At 34.8% G+C, this 21,433-nt stretch overlaps 1 protein-coding gene across 1 annotated transcript in view; it reads right to left on the reverse strand.

The window, feature by feature from the left end:
- LOC150075975 (trafficking kinesin-binding protein 1-like) overlaps positions 1-21,433 on the reverse strand; it is a gene marked incomplete at its 5' end in the record, with an annotated part of 323,798 nt that overhangs the window by 141,029 nt on the left and 161,336 nt on the right. The window contains 2 exons of the mRNA XM_090387224.1: positions 4,757-4,887; positions 14,377-14,455. Coding sequence (XP_090243350.1) covers positions 4,757-4,887; positions 14,377-14,455 — 210 coding nt within the window. The remainder of the gene's footprint in view (positions 1-4,756; positions 4,888-14,376; positions 14,456-21,433) is intronic.

Below are 21,433 nucleotides of genomic sequence, written 5' to 3' on the forward strand. Positions count from 1 at the left end.
CGTACAATTCATAAAAGAAGAAAAAGTTTGTCAAAAATTATTATTTGCTAAAAATTTGGAAGTGGATACAAAAGGAGAATCTATATTTAATACCATGAATAAGTTTTTTCAAGAGAAAGACATTCCTATTCGTAATATTTTGTCTGCTGCTACTGATGGTGCTCCAGCAATGACAGGGTGCCACAAGGGTTTCATAGCGCATTTGAAACAAGTAGTACCAAATGTACTTACTATACATTGTGTTCTTCATCGTCAACATTTGGTTGCGAAGAATTTAAGTGAACGCTTGCATACGTCACTCCATTACGTTATTAGAGCAGTCAACAAGATTAGAAGCAATTCATTGAGTGACAGATTGTTTAGCCAACTTTGTAGTGAAAACGATCAAGATTTCAATCATTTGCTGCTTCACACAGAAGTTCGTTGGCTTTCAAAAGGTATTTGTCTGAATCGATTTTACAATTTGTTTGATTCAGTACTAGAGTTCCTAGAAAACAGAGATGACGGATTGCGGGCCAACATGATTACATCCAAAAATGACATCGCTTATTTGACAGACCTCTATAAAATATTTAATGAAGTCAATCTACAATTACAAGGTGATGAATGGAATTTAATTAAAACAAAAAACATTACTGCCGCTTTGGTGGGGAAACTTCTTCTGTTCAAGCGGAATCTAGGCCGAGGGGAATATAGCCACTTTTCAAATTTATCAGCAGTGTCGCTCAAAAAGGAAGATTTACTTACATACTGTCAACACTTGGAGGTTCTCCATGCTGATTTTAATGAGCGATTCAAGGATATTCTAAACATGAATATACCAAATTGGGTTCTAGATCCTTTCTCACATGCAAACACAGCAGGATCATCAAATTTAGAAGAGGAACTCATAGAACTCACAACAAATGAAGAACTAAAAATAAAATTCAAAAGTGAATACCAAGAGTTCTGGCTTCAAAAATCAATACCGACACTGTACTCTGGATTATGGGAAACAGTGCAGAAATTTTTAATTGGATTTCCATCTTCTTATTTGGCTGAGCGTGGTGATTTACGACTCTTTTTAACGAAAGTTGAACCCAATATTAACAAACTTTTAAAAATGCATCAGGCTTATCCTTCACATTAATTTGTTATTTTTTCTTTGTATTTTCATATTGTAAGTTCGAAATAAACAATTTTCTAATACATTTGATGGTGTTTTAATTATTACAATAAGATTCTTACTAATGTAATACAATCTCCTAATATGTATTCCGAATTTTCATATTTAAACCATTGTATGAAACTGTGCATAATGTTATTCGAGCATACACTTTACAATCTTTACATATGGGTTATGTAAAGATATTTCATCATCAATATTTCATCAAAATTGGAATAGCAATAACTGTGTTCAAGATGAAGCACATATTGGCCACTACTTTTTCAATAATTTAACGGCATAAGCAGTAATGTATCATTAGTTGCTATTTATGTTGAAAATATCAAACAGCTTGAACACAGAAAACTGTTATAATGGGGGGGCGTTACAAAATTTTTGTCTTGCAAAGTGGGCGGTGGCCCGAAAAAGTTTGGGAACCTATGCTCTAGGCCATTTGATTTAATTTAATGCCACATATTTAGAGGGCAAGTACAAATAGATGAAGGTTGCTGTGATGACGTTGTGAATGAGTCAGATCAGAATAACACTTTATGCATGAATTGCAACATTCAGAAAATGAGTAATCCATTACAGGTGTGATATCCAAAAATGGCAACCTTAGTACGTAGATATTGTTGGTTTTTAGATAACATGTATAATCAAACATAAAATGTCAAAACTCAAGCATGGATAAAGTGAGAACCCATCAGCAGCACATCCGTCTACTTTTTGGTAATTTTCTACATGATTAATTTATTTTTAGTAACTATATTTTCTTACTCTTATTTATTCTGTTATTCCTTTTATCCTAAATGAGAAACTTGGCAGTGAACATACCAAAGTGATTATCTACAAAATATCTCCAGTAATCTTTCTATACATTAAAATAATTTTCCTCCTAGCGATATTTATTCAGTCAATGGAAGAAGAGAGATATGGGTTATGTGATAATACGTAACAGATGCTTGTTTTACTGTGGTAAAACAAGCTTCTGTTTAAGCGTGGTCACATGCTATGCCTATCTAACATGATCACGCGGTACCATTCTTGATTTCCATATGTAACATATTTATTTAAATAAACTAAATGCAACAAGGCTAGTTTCTATATCTATATAATATCGGTGTAGATACATCAAAGGCAACTCTTCAAGAAAAACTATGATCGTAGCGTGAAAGGCACCCACCGATGAAAAGCCAACTAGCTTTGAAACGGTGCTGTCTAGGTGGTGGCATACATCAAGAATAAGTAACAATAATCTTCTCTATTAGTGAGGCACTATTTATTCAAGTTAGTGTAATACTTGGTAACTCTTTGTGAAGGATGAGCATGATATGAGATATAGATGAAATGATGCCTTTCACACTACAATCATAGTTTTTCTTTAAGAGTTGTCTATGGTTTATCTACACTGATATTATATGGATATAGTAACGTATTTATGTATTCATAGCCGAGAAAGAGAGACACAGTGTCGAAAGCATCTGTGAGTATTTTATTTTATCAACAGAAGCGAACACAGCGAGCAGAAGGCAAAGCACCCTAGTATTCCATTAAAAAATAATACACAGGAAATGTTTTTAAATTAAAAAATTTCTTTTATACTTTCTTTTGGGAATGAAAATGAATGTTTACTGTGACTAACAGAAAATTTAACTGCCTTGAAATCAAATACAACATACATGGGCGAGAAGAAATATGTAATCCAAATAATAACCTTTCGGTATTGTAATGCAGGTGTAAATTTATCTAGCAAACTTGAGTTAGGAGACAAGCCAATTTTCAGAGTTTTTATGGCTTTCTGAGCAATACTTTCTTTCACATACTTATATAGTATCATTGGCCAATTATACTCTTGAACAGCAGATGAGTGAAAATCACAGACAAAATTCACCATAACTGTGTTTGAACATCTTTAATACAGTACACACACACATGCCTGTTTTTCTTACTAAAATATTAAACAGCTATACAATACATAATTAGAAAGGCAGGAGTAACAAATAGCAGCAATAAACACCTGGGAAAAAGCTTGCCACAAGCAATCAAGCAAAATTTTCTCTGCAGATTTTATTTTCATGCAACTTATAGTATTCTCCCTCCCTTTAGAAAGCAGTAAAGATTTAACTGTTTATAAAGATTAATATCAATATAGATTAATTTTAAAGCAAATAAATGCATATAAATGACAACTTCAGCTGAAAAAAGATAACCCCACATGGGAATCCATTGCAGTTAGAACTGTCTTCAATTGTTACAATTTAGTAGAGACCACTCTCCCTGGCAACAACAATCATTAAAAACCAGTAAAAGAAGAGGAAAAACATAATGACTATCACTTAATACAGCGGTTCCCAAACTGGGGTCTGCAGCCCAGTTCTGGGGGGTCCACAAAACGACCCTCTGGAACTGGTCAAATTAGCCGTTCTACGTATAGCAAATTGATGATAAATAATAAAGTTGTTATATATTTAGGTAAAAATAATAATAAAGTTTAAACATAAAACTAACTTTGAATTTTCTTTTCAGAAAACCCAGTGTACACACACACACACACACACACACACACACACACACACACACACACACACACACACACACACACACACACACACGGATGCATATATATATAGGGGGTCCGTGAACTCCCCCCCCCATTTTTGAAGGGGTCCATAAACTTTTTTTCATTTTCGAAGGGATCCATAGATCTCAGTAGTTTGGGAACCACTGACTTAATAGATGATAACAGATGGCAAACTGATCATATCACAATTTATCATAAGTGTTTTATGTACAGAAGTGCATGTAAATACAATTTTTCAAAAAAATAAAAATAAATTTAGTAAATTCTGAACTTTATTTGGTGGCTAGCAGACTCTCTATTGTGAGTAAAACCCCAGTTTACTTATGGTAGTTGAAACTAGTTGTCAAAAATATATGTATGGATACAAAGCAACTAATGGAGTTTTTGAAAGCATTAAGTTAAATATTGTTTAACTTAACTTTATAATTGGATTCAGAGAACCAATTCATAAGTGCTATGCAGAGAAGTTTTGCATGAAACTGAAAACAAATAAATTAAAAAATAATAATAATAATAAAATAAATAAATAAATAAAACTATTTAAAAAATCTGGATTTCAGGTCTTTGGACAACCAGAATTCACACATTCCACTTGTACTAATTCTTGATGAATCATTCATCTTGATTACAATCCCATGCCCTTCTTATTTCCCCACACTGTTGGAGAGAAATAAAAACATTTATGGCTCTGTTTGAAATCCCCAACGTGCATAATTGACTCATGCTTGGGCATTCATCCACAAAATCTGTGATTGTCAGATACTTTACTCGTTTTGCCCATTTCCCTAAAATTAGCACAAAAATGGGTACTGCCAGATTTCAAAGGTTCAAATGTAATATGTTACTTGATGAGCATGAAAACAGAGGGAACTTACATGATGCCAGACAAGGTTTCTTTCAATCAACATGACTCTACTATCCATTTACTGTTACCCTAGCAAATATTACTTTTTGTCCAATGGTATTTTCATAATAATTTTTGTTATTAACTAAAATAGTTCATCCATAAAATATAAAAATTGACTCACATCCCTCACTCGACGCTGAAGATCCACAACTTGTGAAAGAAGCTGCGTAATCTCTTCCTGCTGACGAATATTATCCTCAGACTTCCTGGCAATTTCTTCTTGTAGATTTGTAATGTGAACATTAGCTTCACCTATTAAACATTTACCCACTTTAATTTTCAGCATGGCAAGGCATAAACTTAAGTTTGAAAGTGTAACAAGTTTTTTATTGAAAGTTTTATAAGATAACTTTTTTTTTTAACTAATGATATACTTTTTGAGCAACATATTAACCAACTTTCTTCATATCATATAGGGCAGAGTATAGGAAATTCAACTGGGTGATGCATCAATCTTGCATAACTTAAATTATTAAAAGATTTTAAGTTTTCTGTACTCAGATTATGCAGTACAGGGCTTCTAATAGACATTGGCCAAAAAAATATGAACCTTTGTATTAAACAGGTATAAACAGAAAAAATTCAAATAAATGCAAACAGATGCAAAGAAAACTGATGTGTTGACTGACTCATTGAGTATAAATACTGCACAGGCTGCTCGACTACAGCCTGCCTATTCTGTTGTGCATTTTCTCATTCTGGCTTCAGATTACTACAGTAATCTGAAGCCAGAATGAGAAAATGCACGATCTATCAGACTTTTTTTTTTTTTGAAAAAGGTCTTGTCATTGGTGCATGATAAGCAGGGGCAGACAGGGGTACGAATCCAGAAACAAAAGACATAAGTGATTTCTCAAAAGCATCCATGTTAAAGGTTTTTAATGACTGGAAAGCAAGTGGTTCTTCCACATCTAAAACATAAATGTGGCAGAAAAACAATACTTTAAGAGCAAAGCCATCATACTTTAAGAAGGAATGTACGGAAAAAATGGGACATCCATTGTGCAGCAAATAACATCTGAATTCAACAAAACCCAGTACTATTTCAACCCATACCAAGCACAGGGAATTGAAGAAATTGGGTATTGGCAGTTGCCTGCCTATTCGGAAGCCACTTGTTTCAGAGAAAAACAGAAAAATCCACTCAGATTGGTGCCAAAAACGTTGTGATTTGGCAATGGAATGATGGAAGAAAGTCGTGTGGTAAGAACCTTATGAAGCGTAGACCCTGCTTGCCCTGTTAGGACAACCCAAGCATCTGGAGGTGGATTCACTGTATTGGGAACATTCTGTTGGCACAAGACTGGGTCTGTTGATACTGTGGAAGATCAAATATTATCCAGGGAGTACCTGGATTTTGTATCAGGTCTAATGCACCCTGCAATGTTACTTTTAACCCGAAGGTGATGGCCACTTCATGGATGATAATGCAACAGTGCGTCATGCAAGAATGGTTCAGAGAACACGACACAGATTTCCACCATCTTCTCTGGCCTCCACATTCACCTGATCTCAACCTAATGTGCGAGCTATGCTGGAGAAACTGTTTGGCAACTGAGCCTTCTTCCTTCACCTTTGTCACAGCTATGCAAAATTTTGCTGGAAGAATGGTTATAATTAGACCAAAACGCACCAAACACCTCACAGATTCCATGCTTCAGTGCACACTTGCTGTTATTAGAAACAAATGCGACCTGAATAAAGAGGTATATATTTTTTTTGGCTAGCATGTATGTAACTCCTAATCCAACATCAATGTCATCACCAAAAATAATGATCCCAATATCAGCAAGATTGTTACTTTGAATGAATTAGAATCAAAATAATATAACTTTACAACAAACCATAATCGATATAATCACACAATAAATAAATTTCAGATTGAGGTAAACCATCTGTAACTTTAAATAAATAATAATTAACTTAACAGACACGAGTATGAAAAACTAAATGAAAATAAAACAGATGACTAATCACCAGTGGAAAGCAAACTGCAGAGTAGCAGATTAAAAAAAAAAATGTGTTTGTAAATAACCAATACAGTAATAGCCTGCAAATAACCAATAGTGTAATAGCTTGCAAATCACTGAAATTTGGTATTAAATACATAATGCTATGATGCAAACAGCATCAGGTATGAACTTATGTGCAATGCATGCCATTACTGATATATACAAATTAGCTCATACAAAGCTGAAAATGACTAAACAGCAGAGGAGCTTGTATGTTTTAATAGGGAGAATGATTATTCAAAGGGTAGTCAAAAGCATGATTATTATCAAAAGCATTTGATAATAATTTGCTTTTATAATCATGGAAGAGAGGGGGGAAAATTTAGCAAAAAGGAAGAAATCTCATCAGTTTTAGCCTTCATTATCATTCTTGACTTGCATCATTATTTTAGTTCATCCAAGTATGTAGTAAAAAAAAAACCTCTCAGTTTTGGTGTACATTCACACTAGTTAATTTTTTTTTGGCATAACCAATTATATATTTAAAATTAATTTAAAGATTTAATTAAATTAAATTTTGTTCTACGAAAGTCATTTGTCATTGTTAGCACGTTTATAAATAAATTTTAAAAAAGTTATATAAAATTGCTGTAATCATATCCCTTACATTGTCAAAATAATGGATGACATTCTGAATGTGCATAACATATTATTCCTGCATACACAATCAGACTGTCTTCATCCTTTCCCTGATGTTTATGGATTGCTGGCAGGTTCCCCCCCACCCAATCTCTCTCACTCAATAAGGATACATTGAGAACTGCTTAGATGTCCAAATGACACGTTCATATGAGAGAGAGAGAGAAATCATGCTATTTTATATACAGACCTCACTTTCCCTTGCAATCTACAGTATATAGTATGTCAAAAGATACTGTTACAAAGTGGCTGCAAATTCACAATTTTCCCCCAATTCACATCCAAAAACAAAGGGGTCTGAAGTGGTTTCTGACTCAGGATTTGAAGTGGAATGCTCATCAAGGTATTACATGAAAAACATATTTAATGCGTTAACATATTATTGATATGCATGGTGAATAAGAATGCATTCCGGTACCACTTGAAGCCCTGTTCTGACTGTCATTAATACATTCTCTATAAGTTCTCTGAATGTTGAAATATTTAATGGGTTACAAGGTTCTTACAGTGATGACATCAACCAATTATGCTGTTGTTTAACCTTAATAATCCATTCAAAATACTACATTCTTTGTTACATCAACTCTAGACTTGTGTCATCACCTGTCTGTGCTGGTTTTTTATTGCATTTCTCCACTCTTGGAATACTCAAATAACAGCAGTCTTGGAAACATGACAAAAGTAACTGTCTTTTGTAGTGTGCCACTTACTATATACTTATGGTGAACAGAATGCAGCGCTGACTTCCCCGATACCCTAATATCATTATAAAAACCTTGCATACAATGCATAACATTCTTCATTTTCCTAATTTACATAAACAGGTAGAGATCTCCATCCATCATCATACAGTGGACAGGCAATGTATAAAGTTTACTAACTGCTTAAATTAGTTTATTTGGGAACATGTCCAGCTGTTCTGTGTCCAGCACATATCACAAAATATGGAATCTAGCCCGAGAGGACTGGCATATATCACAAAATGTCACACAATACTACTGTTGCAACTGGTTTCAGAAAGTCCACTTTCTTGTATTATTAGGTCATTTTAATACTAACTGTGGCTGAACTAAAACTACATGCTGCACACAGTGATCATTTTAACTGAGGGGTTTTTGTAACAAACATCTGAAGATGGCTGAGAAAAAGGACATGGTATCAGATTCTTAATATATTCAATGTAAGAGCTGAGAAATTGATTGTGTAGGTTTCTGAGCAGTAGTATTTTAAAGTGTGGAAATGGATATTTTTAAGTCACTAGTGTTTGAAGATGTTAACCCAAGAACTGTGAATGTAGCGGCTTTTTTCGTTATTTTCAAAACATATTTATTCATTGGATCAGATACTGTCCCTTGCATTGCCCGTGTTGGTTATGGTGATCTTGAAAATTGATGGAGTCGTCCTGATGTTTCTTCTTTATAATTTTCAATACAACTGACCATTGTAAATTTGGCTACACTGGCAGTTTAGCTGAAATCAAAATTTAACTGAACATAAGCAAATATAGTAACAGTAATATTACTATCACTATAGCCAAATTTAGAGTGATAAGGTGTCTCACAAGTTATAAAGAACTGACAAACACAAATATGACAAATAACTAATGCAATACTTTATCAAACTTAAAATTTTAAATCACATTAATAAATTTATCTACTTTAAATAAATTTGTTATGACATGATATTATGTTTGTTGTGGTTTTTGCTTTTTATAATTTTTTTGCATTTGTAAAGTTCAATTTGGAAAGGAATCAGGAAATTTAAAAAAAAAAAAAAATTGGGTATACTCCTGCAAACTCCAGGAGGTATGGTGTGCGAATTCCGGTGTTTCAATTTGTACAGAAAGGTTACTTGATATAAGTGCTAGGAAAACTAAGAATAAATAAATAATCTGAAAAATATTTGCTACTTTAAAAAGCTCATTCTACCAATATGGCAGAAGCCATCTGAATTGACCTCTACTTGCTTGCCAGATTCAGCAATGCTTCCCCTTCCCACTTTAAAAGTTACCCAAAGGCACACTACACTGCAGTGTGCTGTGGGCACTGGTCCAGTACACTTCCTGAGAGGTCAGCTGTATTTGTTCCAAAGAGTGACCACAAGTAAAATTATTAATTACAGTATGCAATTTAATTAATTACATAAATTAATGAACTAATAAAAATAAATGCACAAGGCATAATATACTATGAACTAATAGTTTACCACAGAACTCTCATTGTAAATACACAATCCTTCGGTTCATAGTAATAAACTACAGTAGCGTGAACGGCATCAATTTAATTGTATCTCATATTGTGACTACCTTCACGAGTTACCATGTATTGCACTACCAATATGTACAAGTTACCATGTATTGCACTACCAATATGTACAAGTTACCATGTACAGCAATACCTCGCTTAGCACGGCTTCAAACAGCACGGATTTCACTATAACACAGTTTTCAATTCAGTTCAAGTCAAAAATTTACTGTACATATTAAAACTCATTCAATAGCCTAGACACATACTCTACATATATGCCGAGGTGCCAACTCTATTGTCTCACGTGCACATGTGCCAATAGTTCCCCTCAAACAGTCAGCGGCAATGTGCAACAGTGTTCAGTATTCTTAATTCCATCTCATCAAGACGACATGATAGCTTTCATAACTTCATTTCATAATTTATTTTTACCCCTTTAAATACGATCGAATATATTTGCATACTGGGTAGAAATCACTGCCAACAACATGCATTCTACTTGGCAGCACGTTCTGCCCCATTTGGAAAATGATTTCATTGGTTTTGAATCGCAAATTCAGACAATTACCGAAGACACTGTGAAGATCGGTAAAGACTTGGGATTTGAAACTTTGGACACTGCCAATGTACGTAACTGCATTGACTCACATGCAAATGACTTAGATGGTGCAACTCTCTTTGAAATTGATAAGTAAACTGCATATGAAGAAAAGGAAAACAATTCTGAAGTGGCATCAAAACAATCTTCAACAGAAGAATTGGAAAAGTCTAAAAATATATATAAATTCATACACCGACCATATATTTTTGTGTAAAGATTGTAGTCATATTAAATTTTAAATTTATTCAATGGTCGGTGTATGAATTTATATATATTTTTAGATATGAGTTTTCCCGACCTCAGAGGCCTCTTTCAGGAATTGGAGAAGGTTTTTTTGGGGACTGACATGGCCTGTGAGGCGATTACGAATGGAGATCCGTAGGTTGAACATTGCATCAAGATACGGCAAATTTTACAAGATGGGATTTGATGCTACAAAGATTTATGCGTTGAGAAAAAGAAGAGAATTTCACCAAATTTTTTTTTATTGAAATATCTAAATAAACAATAAAGCTTTTTTCTCATCTCTCATGATGTTTCCTTTTCATTAATACAATTTTTGTAATATTTTTTAATTCAAATCCTTTTAATTGGCTATCAAGCGCAAATTGTTTATAGATTTATTATAATTTGTTTATAGACTTTCTCTGGTACGCATTCAATTAAATCCCATTATAATTATACCTCATTCAGTACGGTTTCACATAACACGGAACAGTTTCAGTACCAATTATCAGTGCTATGCGGGGCATTGCTGTATTACACTACCAATACGTACAAGTTACCATGTATTGCACTACTGATATGTACAGGTTACCATGTATTGCATATGTATTACCATGTTGCGAAGGCAATGAATATGAGCCACAATATGAGATACAATTAAATCGATGCCATTCACACTGAGAGTTCTATGATAAACTACTAGTTCCTAGTATATTATGCCTTGTGCATTTATTTGTATTAGTAATATTACTATGTACACCTTTTGGCATCTCTCATATTGTGGAGTTATACTTCATAACTGAGTTGGCATGATTGCAACACCAGAGTACCTACCTGCCCACTGATGATAGGCCAACAAGCCTTGAAACAGTGCCATCTAGGTGGTGGCATACACTGAGACTAGGTAACAATAGTCTTCTCCATTGGTGAAGCATTACTTATTCAAGGTAGTGCAATACATGGTAGCTCATTGTGAAGGCAGTCACAATATGAGATATGTACAATCAAATCGATGCCGTTCACACTACTTCTGTAGTTTATTACTACGAACGAAGGATTGCGTATTTACACAGAGTTCTATGATAAATTAATGAAATATGAGTGAGAAATGAAAGGGGGTTGTTGTTTCTATGGAAACTAACCTGAATGCTCTAGAAAGATTCAAATAAAGGAGATTCCATAAAAAAAAAAAAAAAAAAACTGCTGTTGAATTAGGTGTGGGTGAGTCAACTGTAAAAGACTGGGGGTGTGGTGGAATCATAAAAAATCTAGAAGGCTTTTGCACTTGGTGTTTCACAAGGCTTGTTACAGTCACTTCACTTTTTTAAATTAACCAAAATCGAAAACAGTAGACACTGCATTAGGCTGTGGCTTATGCAAGAAAGACAGAAAGGAATTTCAATCAGTGGGCTCATAAAAGCAGCATCAAAGAAAAAGCCTTGGTCTTTTATCAAAGGAATGATAGTGTAGAAAGTTTTATAGCAAATGACAGATGGCTTGAACTTCAGAAAAAATATCATGGTCATGTAATTGAGTATTCTTTGAATAAGCTTTACCATTTTACTACCACACGAAAATCAGCATGAACAGACTCAGCATTATTCAAAGTGTTTTTTTTTTTCCCCATTAATTTCCACCTCCTTGTAAAGAAACACTTAAAGAAAATAAACTTACCTAAAGAGGCTACCTCTTTCTGAATAATGCTCCTTCAACATCCCATTTGTGAAAAACTCAAATAAGAGAAAGACCACGTTTTTACCAATGAATGTAATAGTAGTAGTAGTAGTGGTGGTGGTGGTGGTGGCATGTGATGCAAGAAAGCAAGTGAATGAGCTTATGCAGCATCAGCCAAAAAAAAAAAAAAAAAAAATCACACCATTCCCTCCAAATGCCTGTCCAGTTACTCCTTAAATTTATTTAACCTATCAACTTCCACAACAACAGATGGAAGTTTGTTCCAGCAATTAACCACCTGCTGGCTAAAAGCAAATTTCCACACATCTATTCTACATCTGTCTTTTCTTAATTTGAATTTATGCCACCTTAGGTTCGTAATCTGAACAAGTGGAAGGAACCCATTAGAATTCAGCGTACTCAACCCATTCAAGGCCTTACACACCTCAATCAGATCACCGCGCAGGTGCCTAGAGTCCAGCCACTGCAATTAGCAAAACTTAAGCCTCTCTTGGTAAGAGGATCCCTTCATTCCCCTCACCAATCTTGTTGCCCTTCTCTGTACACGCTCAAGCAAAATGAGGCATCCAGACCTGTACACAGTATTCAAGGCATGGCCTGACCATTGCCTTATACAGAGGGACAATCACCTCCTTTTCCCTGATAGCAAAATTCCTATATATCATTGACAAAACCCAATGACTTGCCCTGGCAGCCTGTCTGCATTGCTCAGAAAACTTCATATCTGACTGCACAATTACTCCCAGGTCTTTTTCATTTTCTACCACCTTAAATGTAGTACCACACAGTTGGTACGTTTCTCTGGGGTTACTTCTACCCATATGCAGTACTTTGCATTTGTCAAGGTTAAACTTCCGTTGCCACTTCTTAGCCCATCTGCCCAAGTTTTATAGATCCTGTTGCAGTAGCACACTTCCATTACTGTCATTAACAACCCTGCTAACCTTTGTATCATCTGCAAACTTCGACACTAAGCCTGATATACCTTCATCAATATCATTGATAAATATACAAAACAACAGTGGACCCAACACCAAACCCTTTTGGACTCCACTAATAACATTAGTCCACGAAGAGCCGTACCCATTGATTACCACCCTCTGTCTTCTCCCACTCAACTATCCTTTTATCCATTGTAGCAACTTACCCTTAATACCATTCTGCTCCAATTTGTACAATAGTCTTCCATGCGCAACACTATCAAAAGCTTTCCTGAAATCCAAATATATGATATCAAAATTATTTTTTGCATCCAGTCCCTTTATAACCACATCATAATATCCTATCAAATTTGTCAGACAAGAAAGACTTTCCCTTAACAAACCCATGCCGTGTCTGAATTAGATCAAGAATGTAACATTCTTGATCTAATCTATATAGATCAAGGGGTTTTAGAACATCTAAAGCAACAACACAGATGAAAGGGGAGTTCAGTTTGGAAAAAAAACAGAAGGCACAAATAGAGGTTTTAAAAAATTGTGACAAGTCCTCAACATCAAAGATGTGTTTACAATAGCACTACCATTGAATTTTATTCCAAGTTCAACATTTACTAAATTTTGCAGAAAACTTTGGTTCTAGGTTGACAATGGTGATAAATTTCCTAGGCTACAAGAAAATACTGAACACAGTTTTTTAATTGATTTTGAGTAGACTGAAGGTTCCAAAGATTTACAGAAAGAAAGCATCGATGATGGATTCCATATTTTTTTTTTCTAACAAATTGTCATCAATTTGTTGAAAAATTAAATTATGGATGATGCAGAAATCATACACACCATGATAGAAACAGAGGGATCTAAATATGAAGAAGAGACGTGAAAGGACTATACTGCAAAATGTCACATTTCACATCTAAATTGATGAAAATTACTGATTTATGCAAAGAATTTTATGTTAGAATAAAAAATTCTAATAGATAATAAATTAAATAAATACACACTGCTAGACTACATGTTAATCATATTGTATAACAGTTCACATTAATTTAATTTATTAAGATGACAAACCACATCTCATCCCTCTTTCAAATAATTAGGAAATTCAAAATTACTATTAGAATAAAGAAATTGAACTCTTCAATCAAAAAAAAAAAAAAAAAAAACTGAAAGCCTGGTTTTAATGACTGTGTATTGTTATACACAATAAAACTTATTATATAAATAAAATGGCAATTTGAAAACATACATTCAAGCTATCTGCAAAAAAAATTTTTTTATTAGTTTGTAAAATAACAATTAATGTACTGTTATGTCAGATGCTTATCATACATTTCAATTAACATTATTCAAATATGCAATCTGAGATACTAAAATTATCTTACTTAGTTGCTTCACACAGTCATTAATTAGTTGCATTTCTTTCTTTTCCTCTTTCTCAATATCTGCCGTCCGCAAAACAGCCTATTTATAGATACAAAATAAACTATAAGAATAATTTCAAACTGTACTTCAAGTAAATAACTTCAACGGTAGTGATTCCGCAAGTTAGTTCCACTTGAATTACAGACAAATTGCTATGATGTTTCAGACACTCCATCCATTTTCCATATCATTAAATTTCAGAACCTAATCAGATATCGTTTCATGCACTTTTACCACATTTTTTATACCTTTCAGTTAATTCACAGCTCATAATGATGATAATTTTGTTGGTGACTCAATGCTGATATATTTGAAATCACTGATACAGAAAAATGTTTAAAAATATTCAAGCAAGAGAAACTAAATATACAAAATTTATAATACACTTAAATCTAAATACACGTAGATAAATTTACATGAAGTTTAAAGGAGGAGAAAATAAGAAGGCATGAAAGTCCCTTACCCATTTAAAATGCAACTTTTAAAAAAAATTATTTTAATTTCTTTTTTCAGGTAACAGTCCTTGGAAAAATACATGGTTCAGTAAAGGGCAGAAGTGATAGAATTTTATTTTAGAAAAAACTATTCGATTAATAAGCTCTTTTAGAGCACATATCAATGTTTCAATTTCAAACAGCACCAGCATGTTCATATTTGGAAGCTTGTTGCCTGATTTCATAACATTTCATTACACAGTTGAAGTTATAAGACAGGATGACCACAATCAGTCAGATCTCCAAGTGACTACTGAGTAAATACAGAAAAGGTTAATGAAAATGATGAAACATCAACTAATTGAAATAATAATCTACAATTATTTGAAACCTGCTTTGCAAGAGTTTGGCAAAGAAAACACTATTTCAACAAGATGGAGGCACCAATTCAGACACTGGGGACATTAACTGGTAGGCTTGATCACTTGACTTATCAGCCCAGATTTTTTTTTTTTTTTTTGTGGGGTAACTTATAAAAACATGGTTATTAACAAACCACGAAAACTGATGGGTTAAAAGGACAACAATCAGAATGAAATTAATCACTTAACACCAGAGATGTGGAAAGTGTCATCAGTATAGAAAAAGTTGTTAAATAATTTGTAATTTTTCAAGAAACAAAATAAATTTTTCTTGGAAATTTTATTGAATAGTTTTTGTTTTCATTAAAAAGTTTGGTCATTTCAAACAGATTTTGGGCCACCTTTTGGGTATGAGTGCAATTTAAACAAACATGACTGATGTGAAAAAAAAAAAAAAAAAAAAAGTCGCATAAGTCAGTTTTTACATTACTTGATGGAAAAACACTACCTATACAGCAGTGTTTTATTATAATGTTCGGCAAGGAAATGTCGTTAAGAACCGTTCCTTTGACCACATATTTCAGAAAGTTCAAGGGATATTGATTTTAAATGTATGTGCCACTAGAGATAACATGCAAGTAATACCTTAAGATGTATATACAGTCGAACTTCCCTATAACGAATTCGATAAATCCAGGAAAAAAATTCGTTATAGAGAAATTTCGTTATACAGAGAATATCTTTATTAGAAATTATTTAATTAGAAAATGAATCTACATTTATTTTTAATGTATTTTATTTCAAAAACACTTATTTAAATTACGTTTACACAATAAGTATCACAAATTAAAAAAAAATCTAATTTTCGTTTGCACAGTACAATTAAAAAATTGTCTGATTCTCAAAGAAAACCTCATATTTGTTCCAAGCATTAAAAACATTATCAGGAACATTTTCACAAAACTGTAGACCCATATGGATTGTTTTAAAAGCATTAATCATTTCTTCGCGAGTTGGCTTTTCTATGGGTCGTTCTGATGTGGCTTCAGCGACACTGTTTATTTCTTCGTGATCATGGTCGCGTCTAACACTGTTCAGCAGTATTTCATCTTCATTTGGATGTTCTGTTGTAGTCAGATCTTGATCTACATAAACATAACTATCCAGTGTTATTTCATTTTCGATGTTTCCAGACGATTCTAATAATGTCCAAAAGTTTTTCAGTTGTGAAAGGGACAGTTCATCTTGTTCGTCCAGTCGTTGTTCGACTTCTGTATTCAATGCAAATCCCGCTTTCGGAAAACAATTTTGAATAGTGTATTCAGTGACATCGTTTGTCCAAACTTTTGCCAGTTCAGAGATGCAATCTCTAAGGTTAATTGTAACCTCCAAGTTTCTATTTTCTGATAACGCATTGACAATCTTCATTATTCTCTTTCGATAATGAAATTTAAAATTTTTGAATAATGCCTTGGTCCATTGGCTGGAGCTTTGATGTCACGTTTGGTGGTAAAAACAACAACTTCACACTTTTAAGTTTGGCAGAAATACTGGCAAGATGTGCCGGACAGTTGTCGGTTACCAACATGATTTTCCTTTTGTTATACGTTTGTCTAGTTTTAATATCCAGTCTTCAGAGATATCACTTGTCATCTATGCTTTTTTATTAAAGGCGTAGTCAACTTCCAAAGATTTTGTGCCTCTAAAATATCTTGGGTTTTTTGATTTTCTGATGACTAAAAGTCTTAATTTTTCATTTCCTGTCATATTTGCTCCAACTAGCACAGTGATTCTTTCTTTGCTTTGTTTTCCGCCAAAACATTTATAATCCTTAAAAGCAAATGTTCTATTTGGTAAACATTTAAAGAATAAACCCATTTCGTCAGCATTAAAAACATCCTTAGGTTCATATTCTTCTAAAATCTTCTTTAAGGTATTGTTCCTCCAACTGTTGCAATTTCTTTGCTTACATTAACACTTTCTTCACAAATAACCTTTTCCACAATTCTGTGGTGCTTCTTAAATTTATCTAGCCACCCAGTGCTTGCATTAAATTCTGTATGTCCCAGGGACTGTGCAAATTTCAGAGCTTGTTGCTTAATTACTGGACCCGATATTGGTATATTCTTTTCACGTATCATTTGCACCCATTTTAGAACAGCTTTATCAACATCTTTGTACATACACAACTTAATTTGCTTCTTGTCTGCTCCTCCTTCAATTGCATTTAAAACTGATTCTCGATTTTTTAAAATCATAGATAAGCTGCTTGCAGGTATGCCATATTTCTCCGCAATATCTTTTTTCTTAAAACCCTGGTCAATATCATGAAGAATCTTTACTTTATCATTAATACTTAAACACTTTCTCTTCGACATTGTTTCCACAACTGTAAAAATTACTGGACTGCAGTTCTTGCTGATACATATACCGCAAACTTTGCTGCGCTGGCCATATAGTGAATTGTTAGTGCCGCCTACTCAATGATGTTAGCTTGCCAATTCAACAGTATCACATGACTTTTCCTATCAATCACTTTGAAGAAATATACGACTTTCATTCATATAAACAAGAAAGAAAATTTACGGTTAATGTACGCTGTATGTTACTTTTCAGAAAGAAAAAAAAAATAATACAAGAGCATATAGCCTATGTGATTGATGACAAATTGTTCTAAAAGAACAAAAAAAAAAATAAAATACTGTAAATAAAATAAAAATTATGAAAACCATCTACTGGGAGTCCAGTTAGATGAGAAGGGACATATATAATGATTGACAGGAAGGTCACATGGTACGGCTGAAGTGAGAAGCGAATGTCACTCAGTAGGCATTACTAAAAACCGACTATGGTAGCATTCTATGTATTGCTGCCGCAGCACGCTAAAGGCTTACCGCAGCAAATTTTGTTTTCCCCTGAGCCAACATCAATTTACAAATCTACCCTATTTATTGTAAAGTTTATGACCACTTTTAAGAAAACCCATTTGGTTTTATAACTGTAACAAAAATGAAACAAAGACCCTCCTGCAGGCGTCAATGGTCACAAGTATTCACTGAAGGATCATTAAATTCCAGATGCTAATGCACAATTTCGGAGGGAAGGAGGCTGTATATTTGAGTGGCTGTTTAGCAGTAAATGTTTGAAAATCTTCAAAAATGCTTTCACTAATTTTTTTAAAAATTCATTAGAGAGAGAGAGACTAACACTTCGCTATATGGAGTTAATTTTACATGTAATTTTGTTTCAAGGTGCAATGTTTTGCGAAAAAATTCGTAATATAGAGAAATTAGTTAAATAGAAGTTCATAATAGAGAAGTTCCACTGTAACTAGTAATGTAATGATGTATACAGGATGTCTCAAAAATATTGGTACAAACGTTTAGGGGAGGTAGGTAACATCTAAAGGAATGTAAATCGCATAGGAACCCATAACCGGAAATGTCATGGGAAAGTAGTAGCAGAGGCACAAGCAGCAGAAATGACACAAGACAGTAATTAGTGGCAAACATTTATTTGACATAATTTTAACAATGGAATATGAGATGGATGCATTTCATGATGTTACAACAGATGATTGAAGGTTCCACCATGAGACGTGATGCATGCGTGACACCGACGCATCGTGGATTGGCGGACACGGTCGAACACACCTGGAGTTTCTTTACAGTAGCAGCAGTGCAGACGAGTCTTGCCACGAGATCCATTTCCGTCTCCACAGGCGATTCATACATGATAGATTTGAGGGCCCCCCACAGAAAGAAATCAAGGCTCGATAAATCAGGTGAGCATGGGGGCCAGGCAACGGGTCCACCACAGCCAATCCATCAATGCCCAAAACGCCCGTTCAAATGGTCATGAACACACCTTCCATAATGGGCAGGCGCCCCGTATGTTGAAACCAAATGTTGTGTCTCACATTTGCTGGAACATCGTCAAGTAACCCTGGTAGAACTTGTTCAAGAAAGATCCGATATTTAGCAGAGTTCGTGTGGGATGGTGACAGGTATGGGCCGACTAAGCAGTCACCGACCATACCTGCCCACATTTATTGCAAAGCGATGTTGTGCCGCATGCCCACACATGAGCATTGTGCTGATTGAATAAGCCTTCCTGAGTGAAATAAGCCTCATCCGTGACCAAAACATAGGCTGGAAAATTCAAGTCTTGAACACTTTCTTGGAGAAACCACTGTGCAAAAGCCACACGTGCAGGATGATCTTGGGGGAGCAGTAACTGAACCCTTTGGAGATAAAAGAGGTGTAAGCAATCATCGTGCCAGACACGCTGTACACTGCAACAAGACACTCCTAAGGCAGAGGCAATGGCACGTGTGCTGGTAGTAGGATTATTCTGGACGGCATTCGACACAATTTCTTCCATGGCGGGAGTTTGCATCGAACGTGGTCTGCCCGCACTACTCTTGTTATCTCTAAATGACCCATAATCGCACAAATTTTGATTCACATGCGCAAACAACTGGTGGTCCGGTACATGTATGTCTGGGAAGTGTTCTCCATAAATTCGTTGAGTGGCTCGTCCATTGCCCTCTGCTAATCCATACACTAGGGTGCATGTCTGCCAGCTCACAGTTCGTATATCGATGCATGCTCTTCGTGCAGTGACTACTGCTTGAATGAGTAAACAAGAAATTTTCTCTCGCGCGAACTGATGAACAGCACCGTCTACCGACTTACGGTGACGTTTCCGGTTATGGGTTCCTATGCGATTCACATTCCTTTAGATGTTACCTACATCCCCTAAACGTTTGTGCCAATATTTTTGAGACACCCTGTATAATTACCCTACATACCTCAACAGACAGTGGTATTTTTGGTGATAATTTACTAAAAATGAATAACAGCTCAAATACATAGGTAGCTCTCTTCCAGATCTTTTCTTTTCTTTCTCTCTGCTCCAGGGATATGCGGTGGTCATTCCCTGACCTTTCCACATCCTCCGTATTTTGGTGGCTCACGGGCTCGAACCCCAGCCTAATCAAGAAGCATGTAATATGCACTGCTGCTCCTGCCCACCTGGCTACGGAGGGGCCCCCGCGCGTGTGTGTTTTCAGGTCTGCAGCTTTACACAGTTAAGGTTTTACGCACAATTAAGGCATGTAGAGAATTTTGCTGTTTGCAAAAAAATAGAAAATAACATATTCAGCAGTTGCAATATCTAACAATTTTTACTTTAATATTCATTAAATAGCATAGCAAACCTGATAATAAACTACAGGGAAAGCACAATTTGTGGATGTAGCAGCAAGATAAATTGGGGGGGAAAAAAAAAAAAAAAAAAAAAAAAAGCTTAAACTGATGACAGAGGGTTAGTCACTGATATAAGAAAAGAATAGTGAAAGGCCAAAATAATGAATAAAGACTTCATTGTTATATGAGAGGATAAGACTTGTACACAACTCCCATCACAGCTACAAAGCCAGGGATTAAAACTTAATCTGTATAGAGGCTGGTTGATGAGAATGTTGCACATGAGATGTTAGAGGAGACTACTCTCATGAAGATAACAGAAATATAAAAAATATAATTTTTAAACACAGAAGAGTTGCAATGTCATATAGCAGCAAGACAATGTTGAGCCAGTGATTATTAGCAATCATAAATTACACAAATAAGTAAAAACTGTTTTGGCATGCAGTGAATGCATACTGGCACTGGCATGTAGATGTCATTCTCGAATGAACTGACTGAAATGCAGTCACTTCTCTGTTGTAAGGAGTCAATAAAAATGGAGAAGCAGATGGACTGAACTTTGCAATATAGAAAGCCAGTGATATGCATCCACCGCAGCCAAGTGAGCCCCTAAATGCTCTAGGCATCCTAATATCCAACTGACGGAAGGGTGCAATAAAAGTGCAAAATGCACCATTCATTGTGCTTTCCGAAGCCCCACTCTTTTTAAAATGTGCCTCACTTGAGACTCAGCAGTGTCATTATATTGCTATTTGTGTTTCCTATAATCACATTCTCATTCAATTCAGGAATTCAATGTGTTCCTGAACTACAGAAGTTGAACTTTATTCAAAACTAGCCAAGAAGGGTGCTCTCTCTCACAGTGTTTCCAGGTCTGCAACTTTACACTCACCGATCATTCTGGAAAATTTTCTATAACAGATTACAATTAGTCATTTATGGTGAATGCTATCAGCAGCAATGTAAATATCAGTTTCACAGGGCAAGGTCAATCACCAGGCCACTCTT

The sequence above is a fragment of the Mastigoproctus giganteus genome, chromosome 13 (assembly GCF_048544385.1).
Source record: "Mastigoproctus giganteus isolate SK-2022 chromosome 13, ASM4854438v1, whole genome shotgun sequence".
Taxonomy (NCBI): Eukaryota; Metazoa; Arthropoda; class Arachnida; order Uropygi; family Thelyphonidae; genus Mastigoproctus; species Mastigoproctus giganteus.